The 24,466-nt window shown below is 42.2% G+C and overlaps 1 protein-coding gene across 1 annotated transcript in view; it reads right to left on the reverse strand.

The window, feature by feature from the left end:
* LOC137380054 (receptor-type tyrosine-protein phosphatase gamma-like) overlaps nucleotides 1-24,466 on the reverse strand; it is an 870,349-nt gene that overhangs the window by 250,453 nt on the left and 595,430 nt on the right. The window contains exons 7-8 of the mRNA XM_068051600.1: nucleotides 16,151-16,308; nucleotides 6,104-6,284 (exon numbers count right to left, since the gene is read on the reverse strand). Of these exons, the coding sequence (XP_067907701.1) occupies nucleotides 6,104-6,284; nucleotides 16,151-16,308 (339 nt within the window). The remainder of the gene's footprint in view (nucleotides 1-6,103; nucleotides 6,285-16,150; nucleotides 16,309-24,466) is intronic.

The raw sequence follows: 24,466 nt of genomic DNA on the forward strand, positions 1-24,466 counted from the left end.
ACTGTCTGTAAATATGCAAATGTATTTCCAGTCAAGGGTCTGGTGTTTTTTTTAAAAAAAACAAGTTCTTTCTTTACTCCAGTAAAGTTTAAAAATCAATGTTCATGTGGCGAAATTAATATGCCGCATTATTGGCAGTTGGGGGCTTGCACGACACCTGTTCAGGGAATTGTGTATTTGAACTCATATGTTCCTCTGTTCATCCACACCTTTCAGTATACTTCCATTAAGTGTACACTACCATTCATTTCTTTCTTTCGTCCATAATGTAGTTCTTTAAACTTATCCACAATAAATTAGATCAACAATTCCACTAACCAATGCCTTTCTAAAGTCTTATACAGTTCTTCTTGATAATTTGCCAAATCTTCTACTTTTGTGTCATCAGCAAATTTTGAGATTATGCTCCCTATAAACAGTCCAGATCATTTATATATACAGAGAACTAAAGCAGCCCAACATTGAATGCCAGGATACATAATTTCCAACCATTCTCCCAATATTCAATCACCCTATTTTGTTTATTGTTCATCAACCAAATTTCCATCTGCATTTCCTCTGAGACACCTTATCAAATGTCTTCTGAAAATTCCATGTTTGTTCCTCAACATGTGCTAAACTAGCTGATCTCTACTCGGAAAATGATAGGATAATTCTAAGTGGCCTCAACAGCTTGGTCAGGAACGGACAAAACATCGGCAAGAGTTCCCACTCCTGATTATCAGTGAATGTTTCTGGAAAGCAAACATCGGTGAGCACAATTTTGGGTTTCCCTGCAATGCATTCAACAGGCAAATAGTTCACTGCTTTCACTTGCTGACCTCACACAATGATCACTTGAACCCAGATGCCAGAATTTCTCATCCACAGATGTTACAAAAATTTCGAAATTCACTTGGAACAGCCCTTCAAAACACTCCCACAGGGGATGCTGAGACCAAGTGGGCCCACATCAGAGACGCCATCTATGAGTCAGCTTTGACCACCTACGGCAAACATGTGAAGAGAAATGCAGACTGTTTTCAATCTTATAATGAAGAACTGGAACCTGTCATAGCCGCTAAGCGCACTGCACTGTTGAACTACAAGAAAGCCCCCAGCGAGTTAACATCCGTGGCACTTAAAGCAGCCAGAAGCACTGCACAAAGAACAGCCAGGCGCTGCGCAAATGACTACTGGCAACACCTATGCAGTCATATTCAGCTGGCCTCAGACACCGGAAACATCAGAGGAATGTACGATGGCATCAAGAGAGCTTTTGGGCCAACCATCAAGACGATCGCCACCCTCAAATCTAAATCAGGGGACATAATCACTGACCAACGCAAACAAATGGACCGCTGGGTTGAGCAATACCTAGAACTGTACTCCAGGGAGAATGTTGTCACTGAGACTGCCCTCAATGCAGCCCAGCCTCTACCAGTCATGGATGAGCTGGACATACAGCCAACAAAATCGGAACTCAGTGATGCCATTGATTCTCCAGCCAGCGGAAAAGCCCCTGGGAAGGACAGCATTACCCCTGAAATAATCAAGAGTGCCAAGCCTGCTATACTCTCAGCACTACATGAACTACTATGCCTGTGCTGGGACGAGGGAGCAGTACCTCAGGACATGCGCGATGCCAATATCATCACCCTCTATAAAAACAAAGGTGACCGCGGTGGGCGGCGCAGTGGTTAGCACCGCAGCCTCACAGCTCCAGCGACCCGGGTTCAATTCTGGGTACTGCCTGTGTGGAGTTTGCAAGTTCTCCCTGTGTCTGCGTGGGTTTCCTCCGGGAGCTCCGGTTTCCTCCCACATGCCAAAGACTTGCAGGTTGATAGGTTAATTGGCCATTATAAATTGCCCCTAGTATAGGTAGGTGGTAGGGAAATATAGGGACAGGTGGGAATGTGGTAGGGATATGGGATTAGTGTAAGATTAGTATAAGTGGGTGGTTGATGGTCGGCACAGACTCGGTGGGCCGAAGGGCCTGTTTCAGTGCTGTATCTCTAAAAAAAAACTACCGTGGAATCTCCCTGCTCAGCATAGTGGGGAAAGTCTTTGCTCGAGTCACTCTAAACAGGCCCAAGAAGCTGGCAGAGCGCGTCTACCCTGAGGCACAGTGTGGCTTTTGTGCAGAGAGATCGACCATGGACATGCTGTTCTCCCTTCGTCAGATACAGGAGAAATACCACGAACAACAGATGCCCCTCTACATTGATTTCATTGATCTCACCAAAGCCTTTGACCTCGTTAGCAGACGTGGTCTCTTCAGACTGCTAGAAAAGATCGGATGTCCACCAAAGCTACTAAGTATCATCACCTCATTCCATGACAATATGAAAGGCACAATTCAACATTGCGGCACCTCATCAGACCCCTTTCCTATCCTGAGTGGCGTGAAACAGGGCTGTGTTCTCGCACCCACACTCTTTGGGATTTTCTTCTCCCTGCTGCTTTCACATGTGTTCAAGTCTTCTGAAGAAGAAATTTTCCTCCACACAAGATCAGGGGGCAGGTTGTTCAACCTTGCCCGTCTAAGAGCGAAGTCCAAAGTACGGAAAGTCCTCATCAGGGAACTCCTCTTTGCGGACGATGCTGCTTTAACATCTCACACTGAAGAGTGCCTGCAGAGTCTCATCGACAGGTTTGCGGCTGCCTGCAATTAATTTGGCCTAACCGTCAGCCTCAAGAAAACGAACATCATGGGGCAGGACGTCAGAAATGCTCCATCCATCAATATTGGCGACCACGCTCTGGAAGTGGTTCAAGAGCTCACCTACCGAGGCTCAACTATCACCAGTAACCTGTCTCTCGAAGCAGAAATCAACAAGCGCATGGGAAAGGCTTCCACTTCTATGTCCAGACTGGCCAAGAGAGTGTGGGAAAATGGCTCACTGACACGGAACACAAAAGTCCGAATCTATCAAGCCTGTGTCCTCAGTACCTTGCTCTATGGCAGCGAGGCCTGGACAACGTATGTCAGCCAAGAGCGATGTCTCAATTCATTCCATCTTCGCTGCCTCCGGAGAATACTTGGCATCAGGTGGCAGGACCATATCTCCAACACAGAAGTCCTCGAGGCGGCCAACATCCCCAGCTTATACACACTACTGAGTCAGTGGCGCTTGAGATGCCTTGGCCATGTGAGCCACATGGAAGATGGCAGGATCCCCAAAGACACATTGTACAGCGAGCTCGCCACTGGTATCAAACCCACCGGCTGTCCATGTCTCCGCTTCAAAGACGTCTGCAAACGCGACATGAAGTCCTGTGACATTGATCACAAGTCGTGGGAGTCAGTTGCCAGCGTTCGCCAGAGCTGGCGGGCAGCCATAAAGGCGGGGCTAAAGTGTGGCAAGTCAAAGAGACTTAGCAATTGGCAGGAAAAAAGACAAAAGTGCAAGGGGAGAGCCAACTGTGTAACAGCCCCGACAAACAAATTTTTCTGCAGCACCTGTGGAAGAGTCTGTCACTCTAGAATTGGCCTTTATAGCCACTCCAGGCGCTGCTCCACACACCACTGACCACCTCCAGGCACTTACCCATTGTCTCTCGAGATAAGGAGGCCAAAGAAAGAAAGAGATGCCAGAGGGAGGCCTCACTATGAATTAATGATGTTGGACATGAATAATGTTTTTAACCTCTACTAGTTTACAAGTTTCTGATTTGGATTAAAACAGAACAAATGAAGCACAACTTTTCCATAGTGATGTTGATCTGTTGGATTTCACAGTGACTCCTGACAACGCAGAGCATACGCAGAGCGATCGTGGACGTCATCAGTGTATGCGAAATTTGCCAGTTTGCCGGTATGTGCGCATGAACGTACTGACGTCATCATGCAATGATGTCCTCACCTTTTAATAGCCGCGATCGCTGGCTCCATGCCCCCTATCAGTAACCCCCTCACTCCTGCTATTCCCACTTCAATCAATGCTTTCAAGTTCCTGCTCCATCCCGCTGTGCCACTGCCTTCCCTCCGCCACTTGCTCTCGCCCTCCCTGCTTCCGCCCACGGACGCTTGCTCCCCGCCTCACCTCTTCTTCGTTCGGCCACTTGATTCCCTCCTCGCCACTTCCCTCCTTGGCCGATCGCTCCCTCCCTCGCCGCTGCAAGGCGGGGAGCAAGCCACCGAGGGGTGATAGGGTGATGCGCGGGAGGAGGGAAGCAGCAAGGCCTGGAACGAGCGGGCGGAGAGAAGTGTCGAGGGTGGCAGCGAGTGGCTAGAGGGTGTGGGGAAGCGGGGAGCAAGCGGAAAGGTGGGGTGCGAGCGGCTGAGGGGGGTAAGCGGCAAGGGCAGGAGCGAATGGCTGAGGGAAGGCAGCGAGGAATGAGCAGCAAGCAAAAGGGTGCGGGAGGAAGCGGAGAAGAGAAGCGTGATGGCAGGAGGGAGCAGGGTACTGTTGGGGGTGGGATGGAGGCGGTGATCGTCGCCATTGAGGGGATTTGGGTTCAATTTGTTTTTTGTGACAAATTGAGCAGCGCCATTTTTATCACTGGCAGCTGCCTGAGATGTTGCAGACAGTGACATTTCGGTGAATGAGGCTGCATTAGTGTATGTGCCAGTACTGCTCCACCTAGTGGTTGTATTGTTCGCAAATGCAGCCTTTGGATTTTGGCTTTTTGTGACCCTTAAGGCAAACAAAAGGTTGTAGTACTATTTTGCAGTTTGGTGTTTGGTTTTTACTTATTATTATGTGAAATATTTTTTAAAAGTAAATTCAAACTATAAACTATTATTTGATCCAATTATGGAAGACATTTTCACAGTCTTACTGGAACCTTTCCAATACTAAGTGTCAGTCTTGGCTCAGTGGTAGCACTCTTGCCTCCGAGTCAGAGATCATGAGTTCAGTGTTAATTTCAGAGTCTTAAACACATAATCCAGGCTGACTCTCCAGTGCAGTAATGAGGGACCATTTTTGAGGATGAAATATTAAACCAAGGTTCCATCTCGGTAAACAATCCCATGCTACAATTTGAATAAGAGCAGAGAAGCTCTCCTGCTGCCCTGGCCGACATTTATCCCTCATCAGCATCACTAGAAACACATCATCTGATCATTTACCTCATTGTTGTTTATGGGATCTTGCTGTGTGCAAATTGGCTTCTGTGTATGCTTACATTGCAAGAGGGATTACACTTTAAAGTTAATTCATTGACTGCAAACCACATCCGGACATCCTGCCAAAGCCATTGTATAATTTGTGAAAGCCAATATATAACTAATTTCTTCATTCCTTTTTTACGGCATCTGCTGCGTTTTCCATTGTCTTGAAACCAAACTGTCTTTTTGGTCCTTTCAAAGTTTGCAGGAAAGAACCAAATGCTGCAGGAAATTTTATCAACTGTTAACAGTAATATTGAAAGCATTGGTGCGCATCATGCCACAATAAGAGCACAATGAAGCACTAAGTTCTACATTAAACCTTAAAGGGGCATTATTTTCATTTTATAAACTTTTTTGGGCAATTTTTTGTTGTTTGTTTGGAATGACACACCATGGCATAAATCATGCTGAAATTCATATATCACTTGTACATGATGCAATTGTTATATAAATGATGCATATTATAACTCTTCTCCCTGAGCCAACACATTTTTCATTCTGACAGCACTTCTTTAATCAATTATTCATCTTTTAAACTAGCAAAGAGCTTTACAAAATATTAACTACCACAGTAATTGCTTCAGTGCTGATTCAGGCATTTTAATTTTGATATCAGCTAATGTTTAATAAAGTAATAGGTTAATTAAGTTTTATTTGAGTATTGGTTCTATAATACAAGTTTTACTAAGCACAGCCATTGGTTCTTCAATAATCTCAGCAGATATTACAAGCAAAGGCCTTTTTGGAGGCAGAAGGTTTTCATGACATTAAACTAAGTGGTTCGTTCATTAGCTTTCATTTTATTCACTAACCTCAAAGAAAGCAAGGCACAGTTGCAGAAAATTCAATAAAGAGCTGATGTTTCCTTTTTGAAACCAATTTCGATGAATCTGAATCTGGTTATGTAAGGTAGTGGGCTGCTTTGCCTCACTGATTTTGAATGCACAAACCATTTTACCCACATTCTGTACATTATTTTAATTACTATAGCAATTTGAAAAATACCTTCTGTAATATGGAGGATCCCAGGGTTCTCAGTCACCTGGTTCCATGAGTCTTTGACTACAGACTTGTAGACCACCCTGTCATTCAGATTCTGTTGTGGTCGGAAGTTGTTCCTCAAGTACTCCACTGATTTGACATGGTCTTGCTGTTCAGTAGTAAATATGGAATAAAAGGCATCCAGCTGTACAGAGCAATCAAACAGTAAGAAATTAATGCTGGTTACAGAATAAATCATTCATATTGGAGGTGATAGAATGTAAAATGCCAGGAAACCATAATGCCAAAACTGATATGTTGTTGAGGAAGCACAGCTACCCACAGAAACAAAGCCAGATCTTAGTCACTAAAATAAAAGCAAAATACTGCAGATGCTGGAAATCTGAAATTAAAACAAGAAATGCCAGAAATACTCAGCAGGTCTGGCAGCATCTGTGGAGAGAGAAGCGGAGTTAACGTTTCAGGTCAGTGACCCTTCTTCAGAATTCAGATCTTAGTCCCTAGATCATACTCTGCATGCCACAAGGCGACACTAAACTTGAAGTTCCAACAGTAGTTGCTGCCAATCTCATTATTAAAGGATAAGTGAAGAGTTCTAATTTAAAAATTAGAGGACAAATGTTTAATTTCACCTAATATGGACACAGGCTCTGATCCAGAAATGATCTTTGAGAAACATGCACTGACTTAAAGGGTGCAATAAATAGGGCTTTTTTGATAAAATTATTTGTCTGTTACTGAGGGAGCAATATGCAATGCATATTATATTAGGTTTCACAGTGTATAAAAAAAATGCTATTGGGTGGGAGTAATGCATTTTAGCTACTCTTAAGCAAAGGTATAATATTATTATTGCAAAACTACTACTGCCATCTTCTTCAAAATTCTCCAGATAATTTTGTGAGATACATTAACTGTATGGGTGAAATATAAGGAGACTGACATTGATCACAAGTCGTGGGAGTCAGTTGCCAGCATTCGCCAGAGCTGGCGGGCAGCCATAAAGACAGGGCTAAATTGTGGCGAGTCGAAGAGACTTAGTAGTTGGCAGGAAAAAAGACAGAGGCGCAAGAGGAGAGCCAACTGTGCAACAGCCCCGACAAACAAATTTCTCTGCAGCACCTGTGGAAGAGCCTGTCACTCCAGAATTGGCCTTTATAGCCACTCCAGGCGCTGCTTCACAAACCACTGACCACCTCCAGGCGCGTATCCATTGTCTCTCGAGATAAGGAGGCCCAAAAAGAAAAAAAAAGATAAGGAGACTCCAATTTTATACTATACAACTAAACTAAAAATGATCTGGCCACGATAGTTAACGAATACAAGCTGTTTACATATACAAGATGACGATAGAATTGCGGGACTACTGAAGCTTAACCTATCTAGTGCCTAAAGCTTGCAACTACAGAAATTTACAATAGTAAATGTTAAGACAAAAACCTGACCAAAAATTGCACCCTCAAGATGCACTCGCCTGGTTCCATTCTTAGCTATCTAATTGCAGTATTTGGTAAGAGAAGCAAAAGTGACATGAGGAAAAACTTTTTCAGGCAGCGAGTGGTTAAGATCTGGAATGCGCTGCCTGACAGTGTAGTGGAGGCAGGTTCAATTGAAGCAATCAAAAGGGAATTATATGAAAAGAAAGAATGTGCAGGGTTATGGGGAGAAGGCAGTGGAATGGAACCGAGGGAATTGCTCTTTCAGAGAGCCAGTGCGGACACAATGGGCCAAATGGCCTCCTTCTGCACTGTAACGATTCTGTGATTCTGTAGTCCGAGAATTGTCATCAATGGCTTCTCTTCCCATTTCTGTACTATTACCTCTGGTGTCTCCCAAGGATCTATCCTTGGTCCCCTCCTATTTCTCATCTACATTCTGCCCCTCAGCAACATCATTCGAAAGTACATCAGTTTCCACATATACACTGATGACACCCAGCTATATTTCACCACCATTTCTCTCAACTCCTCCATTGCCTCTAAATTATCAGACTGCTTGTCCAACATCAAGTACTGAACGAGCAGAAATTTCCTCCAATTAAATATTGGGAAGACTGAAGCCATTGCTACCAACGCCAGCCCTCTCACTGGCAACTGTCTGAGGCTAAACCAGACTGTTGGCAACCTTGGTGTCATATTTAACCCCAAGATGAGCTTTCAGCCACATATCTGCATCATCACGAAGACCACCTATTTTCACCTCTGTGGTATCACAGGATCATAAGAAATAGGAGCAGTAGTAGGCCATTCGGCCTGTCGAGCTTGCTCCACCATTCAAACATATCATGGCTGATCATCTACCTATACGCCATGTTTCCCCACTATTCCCATATCCCTTGAAGTTGTTAGTATTCAGAAAACTGTCGATTTCTGTCTTGAACATACTCAATGATTGAGCTTCCACAGCCCTCTGGGGTAGAGAATTCCACAGATTCACCACTCTCTGAGTAAAGAAATTCCTCCACATCTCAGTCTTAAATGGCCTGCCCCTTATTCTGAGATTGTGTCCCCTTGTTGTAGACTCACTAGCGAAAGAAAACATCCTATCCACATCTACCCTATCACATCCTGAAAGAATTTTGTAAGTTTCAATGAGATCACCTCTCATTCTTCGAAAGGCGAAAGAATATAGGCCCAGTCTCTGCAATCCCTCTTCATGAGACAATCCCACCATCCCAGGGATTGGTCTAGTAAATCTCCGTTGCACTCCCTCTTTGGCAAGCATATCTTTCCTCAGATAAGGGGACCAAAACTGTACACAATACTCTAGGTGCGCTCTCACCAAGACTTCATGCAATTGAAGCAAAACATCTTTATGCTTGTACTCAAATTCCCTTGCAATGAAGGCCAACATACCATTTGCCTTCTTAATTGCTTGCTGCACCTGCATGCTCGCTTTTAGTGACTCATGAACAAGGACACCCAGGTCTCTTTGGACATCAACACTTCCCAACCTCTCACCATTTAAGAAATACTCTACCTTTCTGTTTTTCTACGAAAGTGGATCACTTCACACTTATTGACATTATATTCCATCTGCCATGTTCTTGCCAATTCACTTAGCCTGTCCAAATCCCCTTGAAGCCTCCTTGCATCCTCCTCACAACTTACATTCCCACCTAGTTTGGTGTCATCCACAAATTTGGAAATATTACAATTGGTCCCCATATCCAAATTATTTATATAGATTGTAAACAGCTGTGGCCCAAGGACTGATCCTTGTGGTACCCCACTAGCAACAGCCTCCCATCCTGAGAATGACCTATTTATTCCTACTCTCTGCTTTCTGTCTGTTAACCAATCAACAACCCATTGCAGTATATTACCCCCAATTCCATGTGCTCTAATTTTGTTTACGAATCTCCTGTGTGGTACCTTATCAAAAGTCTTCTGAAAATCCAAATACACCACATCCACTGGTTTTCCTTTATCTATGCTACAAGTAATATCCTCAAAAAACTCCAACTGGTTTGTTAAACATGATTTCCCTTTCACAAATCCATGTTGACCCTGCCCAATCATATCTGTATTTTCCTATTGTCCAGTTATCTCATCCTTTATAATAGTTTCCAACATTTTCCCTACTACTGATGTCAAACTAACAGGTCTGTAGTTCCCCATTTTCTCTCTCCCTCCCTTCTTAAATAGTGGGGTTACATTTGCTACTTTCGAGTCTGCAGGAACCCTTCCAGAATCTGCAGAATTTTGAAAGATAACCACCAATGCATCCACTATCTCGATTGCCATCTCCTTCAATACTCTGGGATGTAGTTCATCTAGTCCAGGGGATTTATCAACTTTCAATCCAATTAAATTTTCGAGTAATACCTCTTTATTCTTACTAATTACTTTCAGTTCCTCTTTTTACAAGTCCCTTGATTCCCTAGTATTTCTGGGAGATTTTCTGTATCTTCCTCCATGAAGAGAGACACAAAGTAATTGTTTAGTCTCTCTGCCATTTCCTCATTCTCCACCACAAACTTTCCTGTCTCTGCCTGCAATGGACCCACATTCGTCCTTGCTAATCATTTCTTTTTCACATACCTAAAGAAGATTTTACAGTCCACCTTTATGTTTTGTGCTAGCTTACATTCATAATCTCCTTTCCCCTTCTTTATCAGTTTCTTGGTCCTCCGTTGTTGGACTCGAAATTTCTCCCAATCCTCGGGCTTACCATTTTTTCTGGTGACCTTATAAGCCACTTCCTTTGACCTAATGCAATCTTTAACTTCTTTTGTTCGCCATGGTTGATTCACCTTTCCTGTTTGGTTTTTGTGTCTTGGAGGAATGTACATTTGTTGTAAACTGTGTAATACTTCTTCAAATACTAGCCATTGCCTGTCTACCGTCAAATCTTTTAATGTATTTTCCCAATCCACCATAGCTAACTTGCTCCTCATACCTTCATAGTTTCCTTTGTTCAGGAATGGCCCGACTCCATCTCTGCTTCAGCTAATCTACTGCTGAAACCCTCATCCATGCCTTTGTTACCTCCAGACTAGAGTAATCAATGCACTCCTGGCTGGCCTCCCACATTCTCCCTCCCATAAAATTGAGATCATCCAAAACTCTGCTGCCCAAGTCCTATCTCACACCAGAGTCAACACGGTTTTGTGAAGGGGGAATAGCGTTGACAAATTTATTAGAGTTCTTTGAGGATGTAACAAGCAGGGTGGATAAAGGGGAACCAGAAGATGTAGTGTATTTGGATTTCTGTAAGGCATTCGATAAGATGCCACATAAAAGGTTACGACACAAGATAAGAGCTCATTGTGTTGCGGGTAATATATTAGCATGGATAGGGGACTGTCTAACTAACAGGAAAGAGAGATTCAGGATAAATGAGTCATTTTCAGGATGGCAAACTGTAACTAGTGGAGTGCCACAAGGATCAACTATTTATGATCTATATCAATAACTTGAATGAAGGGACTGACTGTATTGTAGCCAAATTTGCTGATGATTTGAAGATAGTTGGGAAAGCAAGTTGTGAGGAGGATATAAAGAGTCTACAAAGGGATTTATAGGCTGAGTGAATGGGCAAAAAATTGGCAGATGGCGTATAATGTGGGAAAATGTGAGGTTGTCCACTTTGGTAGGAAGAATAGAAAAGCAGAATATTATTTAAATGGAGAGAGATTGCAGAATGCTGTGGTACAGAGGGACCTGAGTGGCCTTGTACATGAATCACAGAAAGTCATCATGCAGGCACAGCAAGTAATTAGGAAGGCAAATGCAATGTTGGCCTATATTGCAAAGGGGATGGAGTATAAAAGTAGGGAAATCTTGCTACAACTGTATAGGTCATTGGTGAGACTGCACCAAGAGTACTGTGTACAGATTTGTCACCTTATTTAAGGAGGGACATACTTGCATTGGAAGCAGTTCAGAGAAGATTCACTAGGCTGATTCCTGGGATGAGGGGCTTGTCTTATGAGGAAAGGTTGAGCAGGTTGGGTTTATAGTCATTGGAGTTTAGAAGATTGAGAGGTGATCTTATTGAAACGTACAAGATTCTGAGGGGGCTTGACAGGGTAGATGCCAAGAGGAACTGGGGGGGGGGGCACAGTTTCAAATTAAGGGGTCTCCCATTTAAGACTGACATGAGGAGGAATTTCTTCTCTCAGAGGGTCATTAGTGTTTAGAATTCTCTTCCCCAGAGAGCACTGGAGGCTGAGTCATTGAGTATATTCAAGGCTGAGTTAGATAGATTTTTGATTGACAGGGGAGTCAAGGTGTATGGGAGGCAGACAGGAAATTGGAGTTAAGGCCACAATCAAATCAGCCACAATCTTATTGAAGAGCTGAACAGGCTGAAGGGCCATCTTTCTGATGTTCTTATGTTCAAATACTGTTCACCCAACACCTCTGGGTTCGCTGACCTAAACTGGACTCGGAAAGGCCAAGGCGGGCTTCCCCCTGATTTTTTGGCCCGACACCGGGGGCCCTGCTGGTGCCACAAAACCAAGCCCAGGGAGGCAAGACCAAGTGTAGTCCTCAGGTTGTTGTTGTTTTTGTATCTTTGCACTATTTCCTGGGAGAAAAGTGTGAAGTGGTGGAAAGATTCGCTAATTAACAGTCAGACAGGCCATAACCATCTTTATACTAGCTGATTGGTTAGTTCTATATAGGAGGAGGGTTTTATGGGCTCATGAAACCCATACGAAAAAGTTCTACATTCTATATTTTTATATAATTTGATTTTATATTATCGAGAGCTAAGTAGCTAAACCTACTGCAATTTGGGAAGCAGAGAAATAGAGTTGGTTGGAGTATTGAAGTCTCTCTGTAATATAAGGCAGGATTTTCCATTTTGGTCGAGATCCAAACGTTGGCTTCAAATGCGGGCCTGCACCGTGTCAGGAGGAACAAACCAAAATTAATTTTGGCTGGATTGGCCAATTAGTGGCCAGAAGGCACGCTTGTCGTCCAATTAAGGACAGCAGGTGGGCTCACGAAGCTGGCAAGCCAATAGAAGGCCCTCCAGATTAAAGAAGCTGTAGCTCGCTGTTGCAAGTAAGGGAGAAAAAGGTGCCTCCATCTTGAAGCGCTCTCTCAGCACTTTTAAAAGTTGTGAAACAAAAAAATTACCGCAGCTGCTGGACCACCTTTCTGGAAGGGGAACCCCTCCACGGAGTGGCGATGGCCAGGTAGACGTGAAGGAGGTGGGGTGGGGGGGAGGCGGGCGTCAAAGTAACCCTGGAGTGCTGACTCCCAGTCTGCTGCCAGGAGGCCACCTCCAGGCAGTTGCCATGCTGCCGACCCCATGGGGGGTCCGCATGCTGACTGGAAAATTCCATTTGGCCTCTGATCAATGACCTTAATTGGCCTTTTAAATACCTTAACAAGCTACTTGCTGCTTGCGGGCAGGTAGCCATTCTGCACCTGATCCAGCCTTCCCAAAAATGTCTCAGGGGTGGGATGACGCTGACGAAACAGAACTCTGGCCTGCAGTGTAACATTACATGCGTGTCCTCCTCAGCTCCCACGCCCATTGGCCTCTGAAAATCCTGCCCATAGTCTGAGAAGTTGGGAGATGCAAAACTGAGGTGTTACAGGCCCATCACTGGTGGGAGGGTGTAATTACAGTGTAACAAGTGAACATAGACCATTCCTATTATAAATGTGAATGTTAAAATTTGTAATGGCAGAAAGTTGAGACAAAACCATTATTAAAATGTGTCAAAAGAAAATGCACACAGCCATAAGATTAAAAATAATAATTTTATGTAATGATGAAACATATTTCCAGGAAAAATAAATTTTTAGTTCACAGTTTCAAAATATTGTTGTCACAATCAAAAACAGAACAAGCTGAAAATACTCTGCAGATAAGGCAGCATCTGTGGAGAGAGAAGGAACCGTTAATTCGGTTTCTCTCTCTGGAGATGCTGCCTGGCCTGGTGAGTATTTCCAGCATTTTCTGTTTTGTTTCGGATTTCCAGCATCTGCAGTATTTTACTTTATTGTTGTCACATGTTTACTTCATACTTTGTGATGACTAAATGCATCAAAACAAACAGTGCTTCCAAGCATTTGTCCACGGCACCTAACCTAAGCTAATGACAGTGCTGTGTTTATGTGCATACCAATGTGTTAAATTGAAGCATGGTGGGATTTAACAGGTAAACATTAACAGATCACAAAGGAACTGTAATGAAAACTGCAACTGAAAGCAACTGATACAAAATGATAAATCATGATAAAGACTGATAATCAGTGCAAATGTCTGCATTATGTACAAACATCTGATGATACATTAATATGAATAATCCCATGCATTGGAGTTATCCTGGATTTAATACTAATGCAATTAAACTGTGTTACGACCAGGTGAGAAAGAGATCTAGGGTTGCCTCTCAGCCATCACCTGGTCTTACCGTAACAGGGTTTAATTTTAAACACACCGTTTTTTTTTAGCTCCCCCTTAGTGAATCCTTGTTCACTAACTTCCAATTATAAGGCAAAGAAACTATCCAAACAGGGTTTATAAGGCTCAAAGAACGTTGAACTTTATTAAACTTAAATTCTAATTTGGTTAACGCCTATGGATATGCCCATGCTAGTGTGCATACACGAGATGCACATGCAGATAGAGACAGAAAAGAGCAGAAGAAACAAAGTGGAAAAGTTTGAGGCAATATCTGAAGATGGTTTTGGTTATTGTTCTTTGAGCTCACTGTAAAGTCCTTGATTGTAGGTAGGTCTTGCTTTTTGCTGGGGCCCAGTATTCTTCTTAAACCTTGTTCGATGTTGGGGACTTTTCTCTCTTGAAGTTCATGTGTCCTCAGTAGGTCCAGAGGCTTGTGAGAAAGAGATGGGAGCAGACAGGAGAGGTCTTCTCCCTCCAGGAGCAAATAGTCTTTCAGAGTTCAAAAACACGATGGCTAGTTCAAAAAACCCTGGACCAGCCAGTTAGTCATGTAACCAGCTGGTTTAACCAGTCCTGGCTTTTGTGGATTGTATCACGTTAGCAGACTCTGGAATGCTCTTCCTTACACCTTCAATGTCTGGTGATCAAAATCCATTGTGGGTTGAATGTGTTAGGGAATGGTCCTTTGTCTCCACAGAACTGTCTGTTAGAATGCAAATGCTTTTCAGCTAAGTATCTGGCAGCCCCTGTAACAGGCCTTCTCTTCTTCTCAGCAACAGTTTAAAATCAATGTTCATATGACAAAATTAATATGCCTCATTCTTGGCAGGTGGGGGCCTGCATGACAACTGCAATGGATGGCTTGGTGTTATGATGAAAATAATTAAAAAAAAAAGTATGGCCCATCATTACCAATATCACTGTCTTCCTTAAAAGCAACAAAAATGATCAACCCTCAAACCACTTATGAAGAAATCGGGCAAACACATATTTTGAACTTAGTTATTGGTAACAACAATAAAAAGCTAACCTTTCGGATCTGTGATTTTCCAGATATTTCTTTTTACTCGGTCATCAATAATAATTTGTCCTTGTGACAGAGCTGATTGCTAAATCTCACTTTGAAATATCTGCATGACTCAACATGACAGTGCTAATTAGTTAATATAAAACCAGCCCTTTCTTTGCATTCCAGGCATCTGGATGCAATGTGCATCACATTGTGAAGGCTACTTAGGATTGGAATATACTCCTGCATAAATGTTATTCTACATAGCAATGGGGAAACAAAACATTTTCACTACAATAAATATATCCTGTGCCAAAGAACATATATCTGCTGCAACCTTATATCTCAATGCATCTCAGTGCAAAATGTTTTGTTAAAGATGTTGAATAATGTTTAGTTTAGTTTAGTTTAGAGATACAGCACTGAAACAGGCCCTTCGGCCCACCGAGTCTGTGCCGACCATCAACCACCCATTTATACTAATCCTACACTAATCCCATATTCCTATCACATCCCCACCTGTCCCTATATATTTCCCTACCACCTACCTATACTAGGGGCAATTTATAATGGCCAATTAACCTATCAACCTGCAAGTCTTTGGCATGTGGGAGGAAACCGGAGCACCCGGAGGAAACCCACGCAGACACAGGGAGAACTTGCAAACTCCGCACAGGCAGTACCCAGAATCGAACCCGGGTCTCTGGAGCTGTGAGGCTGCGGTGCTAACCACTGCGCCACTGTGCCGCCCAATAATGCTGACAATTGTAAATGCCCGCAATCATTGTATTGCAAATGTGGATGGCGACATTTGGGAAAAGATGTGCAAGATATATATGTATAAAAGCAATTTGGTTTATTGTAATTCTTTAATATGATGGAATCAGCTAGCTGACCCTCTCAAGAACAAAACTATGCTGCAGATGAGCTTAGGTGCTAAATGTAAAAGCGCAACATGCATCAGCCTTTTTATCACTGTAAATTTGTTCAATCACACATCTCTGTTTGCATGACAACAGCTATCCAGTAGTGAGATCTGTTCCAAAAGAGTCATTGGTGTTTGTGTAAAGGCAACACCTTCTTTAATTAAAATGAATGGTGCTTTAGAAATCTGCAGCCAAGGGTAAAGGGCAAGTTCATGGATTTCCATGTAACCAATGAATACGCACCTGCTCAAGGGAGATGGAGATAGGCCTGCTGAAGACTATCCATTCTACAATTTCACTGCATGGTGGTGTTGTCAGGGAGCCAGAGTATCTGTAGTAGCTCCCAAGTGAGGCTGGTAGTAAACTTCCCAGTACAAAGGGATCCAGAAAAGTTTCTTTTTCTGTAACAAAGAGTAAATACTGATGAAGAGAGTATCAGAAATTGTTATATTGTAACATATGAAAAGCAGACATGGTGATAATTAAGGCATAGATTTGCACTGTATTTTTGTTTTGCAATGAAAATTGAATTTATATTGTCACTCCTTTCTCTTGAGGATGTCACTGGCAGTATTCTACATCGTCATATCTATTCAAGTTAAAAGCCAAAGTTTGAAGGGAGGAATTCGGAGAGTGTAATTGAATGACTATGTTATTAAACTACTGCTGTGAATGACATTTTATAGCAATGTCTTATTTATATGGTTTGTAAATGAGAGTTATTCAATTTCTAATGCACTCCAATTTACAATTGACGTCATACAATATAGACTGCCCTGGAGCAGAATTTCCTGGATTTGTGATCACTGAGGACTGCAAAATCTGATTCATTTGTCTCTGGAAACCAGTACAAGTTGGCTTTGATGCTCATGGCTGGCTCTGCAACAGCATTAGCACTGGCCTACAAGCAGGTCGAGTTACTATCTTCTTGGTTACTCAATGGACTGAGGTGCAGTAAGATCTTAAAGACAGATGGAATAGAGAGACCAACAACTTGCTTTTATGCAGCATCTTTAATGTAGTGAGGTGCTTCACAGGAGCATAATCAAACAAAAACTGACACCGAGTCAAACGAGACATTAGGACAGGTGACCAAATGCCAGTCAAGGAGGTAGGTTTTAAGCAGCGTCCTGAAGGAGGAGAGAGAAGTAGAGAGGTGAAGAGTTTTCAGGTGGGAAATTCCAGAGCTTAGGCCGAGACAGCTGAAGGCACTGTCTCTAATGGTGGGGCAAAGGAAGTGAGAGCTGCACAAGAGGCTAGAGTCAGAGGAATGCAGAGATCTCAGAACGTTGTCAGGCTGGAGGAAGTTATCGAGATAGGGTGGGGTGAGGCCAAGGCAAAATAAAAAAATCAAACGAGTTTTTGGAAAGTGCACAATAGCAGGTTGGCTCACCCTCAGAATTTCCTTTCTTCCAACTTCAAAACTTAAATCAGCAAGGATTAAACAGAGTGAGCAAACACTCTCACGTTTAAAGTACTACATGTCAAATCTCAGTTATTTGAAGTGAGGCTAACACATTTCATTTAAAATGTAATCCATATGTTTAAATGGGTTTTTGATCTGTATTAATCCTTTGATCCCATTCATGCCATTTCCCTCATATTTAGAATTCCCTGTAAATAAGTCAAGAAGTTACATCTTCAGTGGAGTATTCTTCAATCTTAACTAGAATGTCGTTCCTCACACAACTTTGTACAATTCAATTTTTGTATCTTAGAAGAATTTTTCAACTGCCAGTAGAGTACCCTTAAGGGAAACCATAGTGTTTCCTGCTGCATGGTATAAAGGCTTCAAAGTCACAGATCTAACAAAGATACGTGTACAAGAACAAAAATAGGGGAGTTAGGAAGCATCCTCAAAGCCAACTTATTTTTTTTCTATCAGGTAACACTGGCATGAATATTTCAAACTTATCAAATTTCAATTTGATCAAAGGCCTGATTTCAACATGGAGCAGGAATTGGTTGTGAAGGGAGCAAGGTGAACGCCAAATGCCCCTTACCTTGGCAGCATGAGGCTGGGGCAATTTTAACTCCCAGGCCTAATCTGCATGCCTCTGGCGAGTTGTTCACACAAAACAGGTGGGAAGTGACAATTGGCAGACAGATGGGAGCAGAATCTCAGGCAAAAGGAGGCTGCTGGCTGGGTCTGAAGGAACAGTCGCGGACTTCGGATAAGCCACGGGGAGGGATTTTGAGAGGTTTAGTGATCACAAATTTGGGTACCCCAGAGGGGAATTGTCCTTGTGGAGTCCAGAGAAGCATTCTTGTTTCTCCTGGTTTCTCAAGGAAAGTTTAAAAAAAGGTTTAAAAACTTAGATGTTTGGGTCTCTTCTGGCCCTGTATCCTCTTCTTGCTGTCTTCACTTGGTGGTAAAGCCACAACAGCTTCACTGCTCAAGCCAGCAGTTAAAATTTAAGAAGGACCCCCCTTGCCACCAGCTCAGAAGAATGAGTGAGACTTTAGTAAATAGGTCTCCTGGATAATTTTAACTGCCTGACCACCTAATTTCTGTTGGTCGGTTAGGGTAAAGATTGTCCTCAAGATTCCTGCTCTTTTTTAACTGTTGGTAAACTCAAATTCACATAGCAGTTTATTTAAACAAAAACAGGCTGTGGCCATTTCTTCTATATAAGTTATCCAATTGCCATTTAAGCCAAGAATTAAAAAATAAGGGGGCCCATTTTAATGGCCAAATCAAATGAGATCCGTAGACTTAACACTCCGTAAACACAGCCACTGCAGCCCTGTGGCATTTTAAAAGAAATCTATCACTGTGCAACCAAAGTGCCTGTCTGTTTCAGTAGGTTCTTTTGATATGAAAATTGGGATTGTATGACTTTCATTTTAAGACAGTTCTGAATGGAGAACACTCCATGCGCTCTCTGACCGGTTTTACTGGCAGCACAATGCAATAGTCTCAAGAAGGTAATTTAAAAATTATGTTAATAATTACTCTTGGGGGGGGGGGGGGGGTGTGGGGCCAGGGGGAGCAAGAGAGCTCAGCTCTATGATCACATCTCCCAAACCCATAGATAGCCAAGTAGCCAAGTACTTTCGAACCGAAGCACAATGAGCTGTATCAGGGACTTCCAATTATAGGTTTAGGATGGCCAGCTTGCTGGTTCTATATAAATGAGGTCCAGGCTTTGACATAGCTCTGACCTTTTCACTCCAGCCATGAGTGGGTGGCCCGTTGGCTCCCCAAAAGTTAAAACCTGCCCCAAATTTTTTTTGACCATTTGCAAAGACAAATTCAGAGCATAATAAAAACTGAATATTCTTCCTGACTTCAACCACCTTCACTCTTCTTTGCTTGGATGCTCTCTCCAACAGCTTAAAAGATGAAGTGGGCTATGTAAGACAGCTTTCGCTAGTCAGCAATGGTGTTTCATAATCCAAGAACATTATTCTCTATCTATTAAGATGGGTTTTTTTTGTTGCAGAGTAGTGCATGTAACAGCTAAGAATTGTTTTAAAGGACCCAATTTGGTTCAACTAGCAGTAAAAGATAGAATTCAAGTTTAATTCGCAGTTGGAGCTTGGGGGCAAGGAAGAGAAATAGGATGTGTTGCAAAGGTTGTAGGTCCATTGCTGCACTGATACAGGTAAAAGATTATTCTTTTCCAAAGGCAAAATCTGTCCAAACTCAAACTGAATTCCCATTTTGTGGAAATCTAAACTAAATGCTATCCACTTAACGAAGAAAATTTGAATCCATTTTAGATCTAGACTTATACGTATGGATGGACTGGGATATTGAAGCAACCAGTCCCTAAAATAATTAAAAATCTATTCTGTAGTGGACTAGAAGAGTAAAAAATTTATATAACCAGTTTTCAATGCTGAAAAATCAATAGCACTGCATGCTAATCCCCATGCTGACCTAATGTAACTAATTATATATACTTTAGCTGACGAGGTAAACATCATCATCATCCATTTGTCAATGTGTATTGTGTTTTCAGCTTATAAAGCAGCTTTTCGTCTTGAAATATAATTAAGAGACAGAGAATGTATTTCTCCAAAATAAAATAAGAAAGCTATTATCTTGTTTTAATTTGTTGAGGTAGTAATTGTATTGCATCTTTTATTTATATACAGTGACCCTGTGCTCCATAAAGTAGAAGTGGCAACTCCTAGAAGAGGTTTAATATTACACTTCTAGACAAATAGTTCTGATAGCAACTTCATCCACTGCAATGTATGCAACTTTATTAGCTTTTAATAATTAAATTCTTACTGTTCATGAACATTAGGTTCGAAGTAATTCAAATCAAAGAGATAAATTATGTATTGTTCAAACTGCACATGCAAAGCTCCTGGTTTCAATTCCATCACAGACTATTAATACTGATTGACTGGAAAAACAGGTTTGTTAATTCTTTTTTGTACAGTGTACAATTGGTTCTCTCACATGACGTCACGAGTGCATCGGTAGCATGTGGTAGCATGCTACCTAATCACTGGAGGCATCAGAGTTGAACTGAAACCAATACATGTGCATAAACACACACACACACAAACAGGAATCTCTGCACAGTGACTGTGATCAGGGATAAAAACACAAGTCAATTCTTCCCTCACCAGTGTTTTCTAATTCTGTGCTTACAGGTCAACAAAATGGACAATAATCCCTAACCTTTTGTTAACCATATCATTTGTCTGACTTCAATGATATAAAATACCAAATTGCAACTGAGCGTTCATTTTGATAACATTGTACCAGGCATTTGAAAAAATGCATGTGCAAATTTTGGAGAAGTTAAAAAGTCAGCCAAACATGGAAAATAGTTTAGGGAATCATCTAAGTGGTGTGTGAAAGCTGCAGAGACGATGGAACAAACTACCACCAGTGGCATCAACCAAAATCAACAGGTGCCTGTCTATGAATATATGTAGCTTCTAGCAAGCATATGAGCCACATTGCGAGTCTGACTGATAATCTTAAATTGTTGTTAGTGTAATTCTTAGCACACTCGGGATTGCTTAAGATTATCAATTTAAGATTGACAGTCAGGCTTGCAATGTTTCTCATGTAGAAGCTACATATATTCATACACAGGGACCTGTACTCTGCAGGCAAAAGGAACATGTCCAGGTGTTGCTTCTTTTTTGAATTAACAAAAGATGGGGGACAGTAGTTCCCTGCTGCATTCTCCATGGCAATGCCTCAGCACCCTTTTCTTATGCAGTATAAATTGTTGTTCCCTTTGAAATCTGGCATTCTTGCATCTGTCCTGATGAGTGCAAGATGAAAAGCTTTGACAACATGTCTCTTTTTTCAGGAAAATCGAATATGACTGGAGCAGACAGGAGGCATGATAAGGCAATAATGTAATCAAACAGTTAAAATGCAAGCATTACTCAAATGGTTTCTGGAAGTTTTTTTTTGATTAGAGATACAGCACTGAAACAGGACCTTCGGCCCACCGAGTCTGTGCCGAACATCAACCACCCATTTATACTAATCCTACACTAATCCCATATTCCTACCAAACATCCCTATATTTCCCTACCACCTACCTATACTAGTGACAATTTATATAATGGCCAATTTACCTATCTTTACCACAAGTCTTTTGGCTTGTGGGAGGAAACCGGAGCACCCGGAGAAAACCCACGCAGACACAGGGAGAACTTGCAAACTCCACACAGGCAGTACCCGGAATCGAACCCGGGTCCCTGGAGCTGTGAGGCTGCGGTGCTAACCACTGCGCCACTGTGCCGCCCTACTGACTAACATTTATCCCTCAATCAACACCTCTAAAAACAGGTTAACTGGTAATTTATCTCATTTCTGTGCAACCTATCTGTGCTCACAATGGCTGCCATGCCTGCTTATAAAACAACACTGACTCCACTTGAAAACTAATTCATTGGCTATGAAGGACTCTGGGATTTGCTGAAGACTTGAAAAGCACTATATAATTTTTTTTCCCCAAATACTCTCAAAGTTAAACCACAACTGTACAACTTCTGTGTACCCTTTTTGATAATATAGTGGCGCATCTTATAATATGGCCTTTGGGAATCAGGTAAATTACATTAAAGCAGGGCAATGTTATATTGTTTCTCCCTCAATAAGGAAATCATAAATAATTACTGCTGTATCAGAGTTAATGGTATCCTAAACTGCTTCAATATTGTTCCCCTGCTGTGCTGGTGCCAGGGGCTCATGACTCGCAGTCAGTGACAGTTTCAATGTAAACCTGCTGGATTTGCTAAAGTTGGGAACGTGTGTTGAGAAAAAGTGGCACTAACGTGACAAAAAGCCCAATACAGAAGCAGCTTTAGACTTTGGTACTAAGATGTGGGATTACAAAATGCACTGTTTCTTTACTTATCCCTGGGAGTTGTGAATTGTTAAAGCATTACTTGTGTTCAGAATTGTCTCTAATGCTTTATGAAATAAAATAAACATACAATTCACTTCCGTACAAAGTGATTAAACAAATATACAAAAACAAAATACTGTGGATGCAGGAAGTCGGAAATAAAAGCAGAGAATGCTGGAAATAACTCAGCAGTCTGGCAGCATCTGTGGAGAAAGAAAGAGTTAATGTTTCAGGTCAGTGGCTTTACATTTCTAACTTTACCCAGTTCTGATGAAACAGGTTTTTCTCTTCTGCCCTCCACCCAATCAAAGAACTTCCGTTTTGTTCTTCCCACCCTCCCCATTTTCATTTGTTCGAAATCTATTACATTTCGAACTTTTCCCAATTCTGATGAAAGATCACAGACTTGAAACGTTGGACAGGATTTTCTTGGCCCTGGGGTGGCAGTCCGTGGGGTGAGGGGGAGGGGCGGATGGAAAAAAATAGGGAGCTGCGTCCACCAGAGAAGTTTCCCAAACAGAGGCAGGCAGCCAAATTAAATAATTAAAGGCCCTATTAAGGTAATTTTCCCAGGCCATCAGCAGAGGAGCGCCCTTCACCACTCCCGCCCACCCCGCTATGTGGGGAGGCTGAAAACTTCATGGAGATGGCCTCCCTGCAGCTGTCCAGGGGCGGAGGGGGGGAGGGGGGTGTGTGTGGGGGTGGCCATTGGAGCTGAAGACTGCATGCCCCAAAGCAGGGGCTGTGGGCAGGGAAGGCCAACCCTGCCCCAATGGGCCATCCAGAGTGGCCTGCCTACCTCATGATCAAACCAAGACTGTAATGAGGTCTGGAGCTGAACAGTCCTGACGGAATCCAAACTGAGCATCAGTGAGCAGATTATTGGTGAAATAGGTGCTGTTATGAGAGTTTCCATATTTTTTGTTAAAACTTGAGAATCTATATTTTTTTAAACTGAAAAAGGATTTCAGGGACATTGAATCATCTGGAGATTGCTGAACTTTTTGTGTGTTTTTTTTTTAAAAGGAAGGTCAACAAAAAGGTTAACCACTAAACAAGGACTGGAAAACATGTGATTTCAAGTAAACACAGCAGGTGTTATAACCTGAAGGGACGGGTGTTTATGAGGAAATGACAAACCATAATATATAACTGTCACAGGATTGTCGCTGAACTGTTTTTAGTTTCACTTTGAACTGCTAAAAGCCTTTGAAGAATCCTTGCTCTTGAAAAGCAAAAGCCTATAAGAATTTGTACTGTTGTCTCCTGTATTTTGAAAATATCCTGAGTGTTTGCAGAAACCTTGCATCTTTAAAAGGACTTTGCATCGAATGTATGAGAACTGAAACCTTTGTTGCTGAACACCTATGTGAAGCCTTCTGTAGTTGAATTTCTTTGAATCGCAGAATCATTACAGTGCAGAAGGAGGCTGTTTGGCCCATCGTGTCCGAACTGGCTCTCCGAAAGAGCAATTCCCTCAGTTCCATTCGCCGGCCTTCTCCCCATAACCCTGCACATTCTTCCTTTTCATACAACTGTATAACTGTCCAATTCCCTTTTGAATGCTTCAATTGAACCTGCCTCCACCACGTTCTCAGGCAGAGCATTCCAGACCTTAACCACTCGCTGCATGAAAAAGCTTTTCTTCATGTCACTTTTGCTTCTCTTATCAAATACTTTAAATCTGTGCCGTCTTTCACAAGTGGGAACAGTTTTCTCTCTATCTACTCTGTCCAGACCCCTCATGATTCTGAATACCTCTACCAAAACCTCTCAGCCTTCTTTTCTCAAAGGAAAACAGTCCTAACTTCTCCAATCTATCTTCATAACCAAAGTTCCTCATCCCTGGAACCATTCTCGTGAATCTTTTCTGTACTCTCCCTAACACCCTCATATCTTCCTCAAGTGCGGTGCCAAGAACTGGACGCAATACTCCAGCTGAGGGTGAACTAGTGACTGATACAAGTTCAACATAAGCTCCTTGCTCTTGTACTCTATGTCCCTATTAATAAAGCCCAGGATACTGTATGATTTATTAACTGCTCTCTCAACCTGTTCTGCCACCTTCAATAATTAATGGACATATACACCTAGGTCCCTCTGCTCCTGCACCCCCTTTAGAATTGTACCCTTTATTCTATATTGTATCTCCCTGTCCTTCTGACCAAAATGAATCACTTCACATTTCTCTCCATTGAACTTCATCTGCTACTTGTCTGCT

This window comes from Heterodontus francisci, chromosome 19, assembly GCF_036365525.1.
Source record: "Heterodontus francisci isolate sHetFra1 chromosome 19, sHetFra1.hap1, whole genome shotgun sequence".
In the NCBI taxonomy this organism is placed as follows: domain Eukaryota; kingdom Metazoa; phylum Chordata; class Chondrichthyes; order Heterodontiformes; family Heterodontidae; genus Heterodontus; species Heterodontus francisci.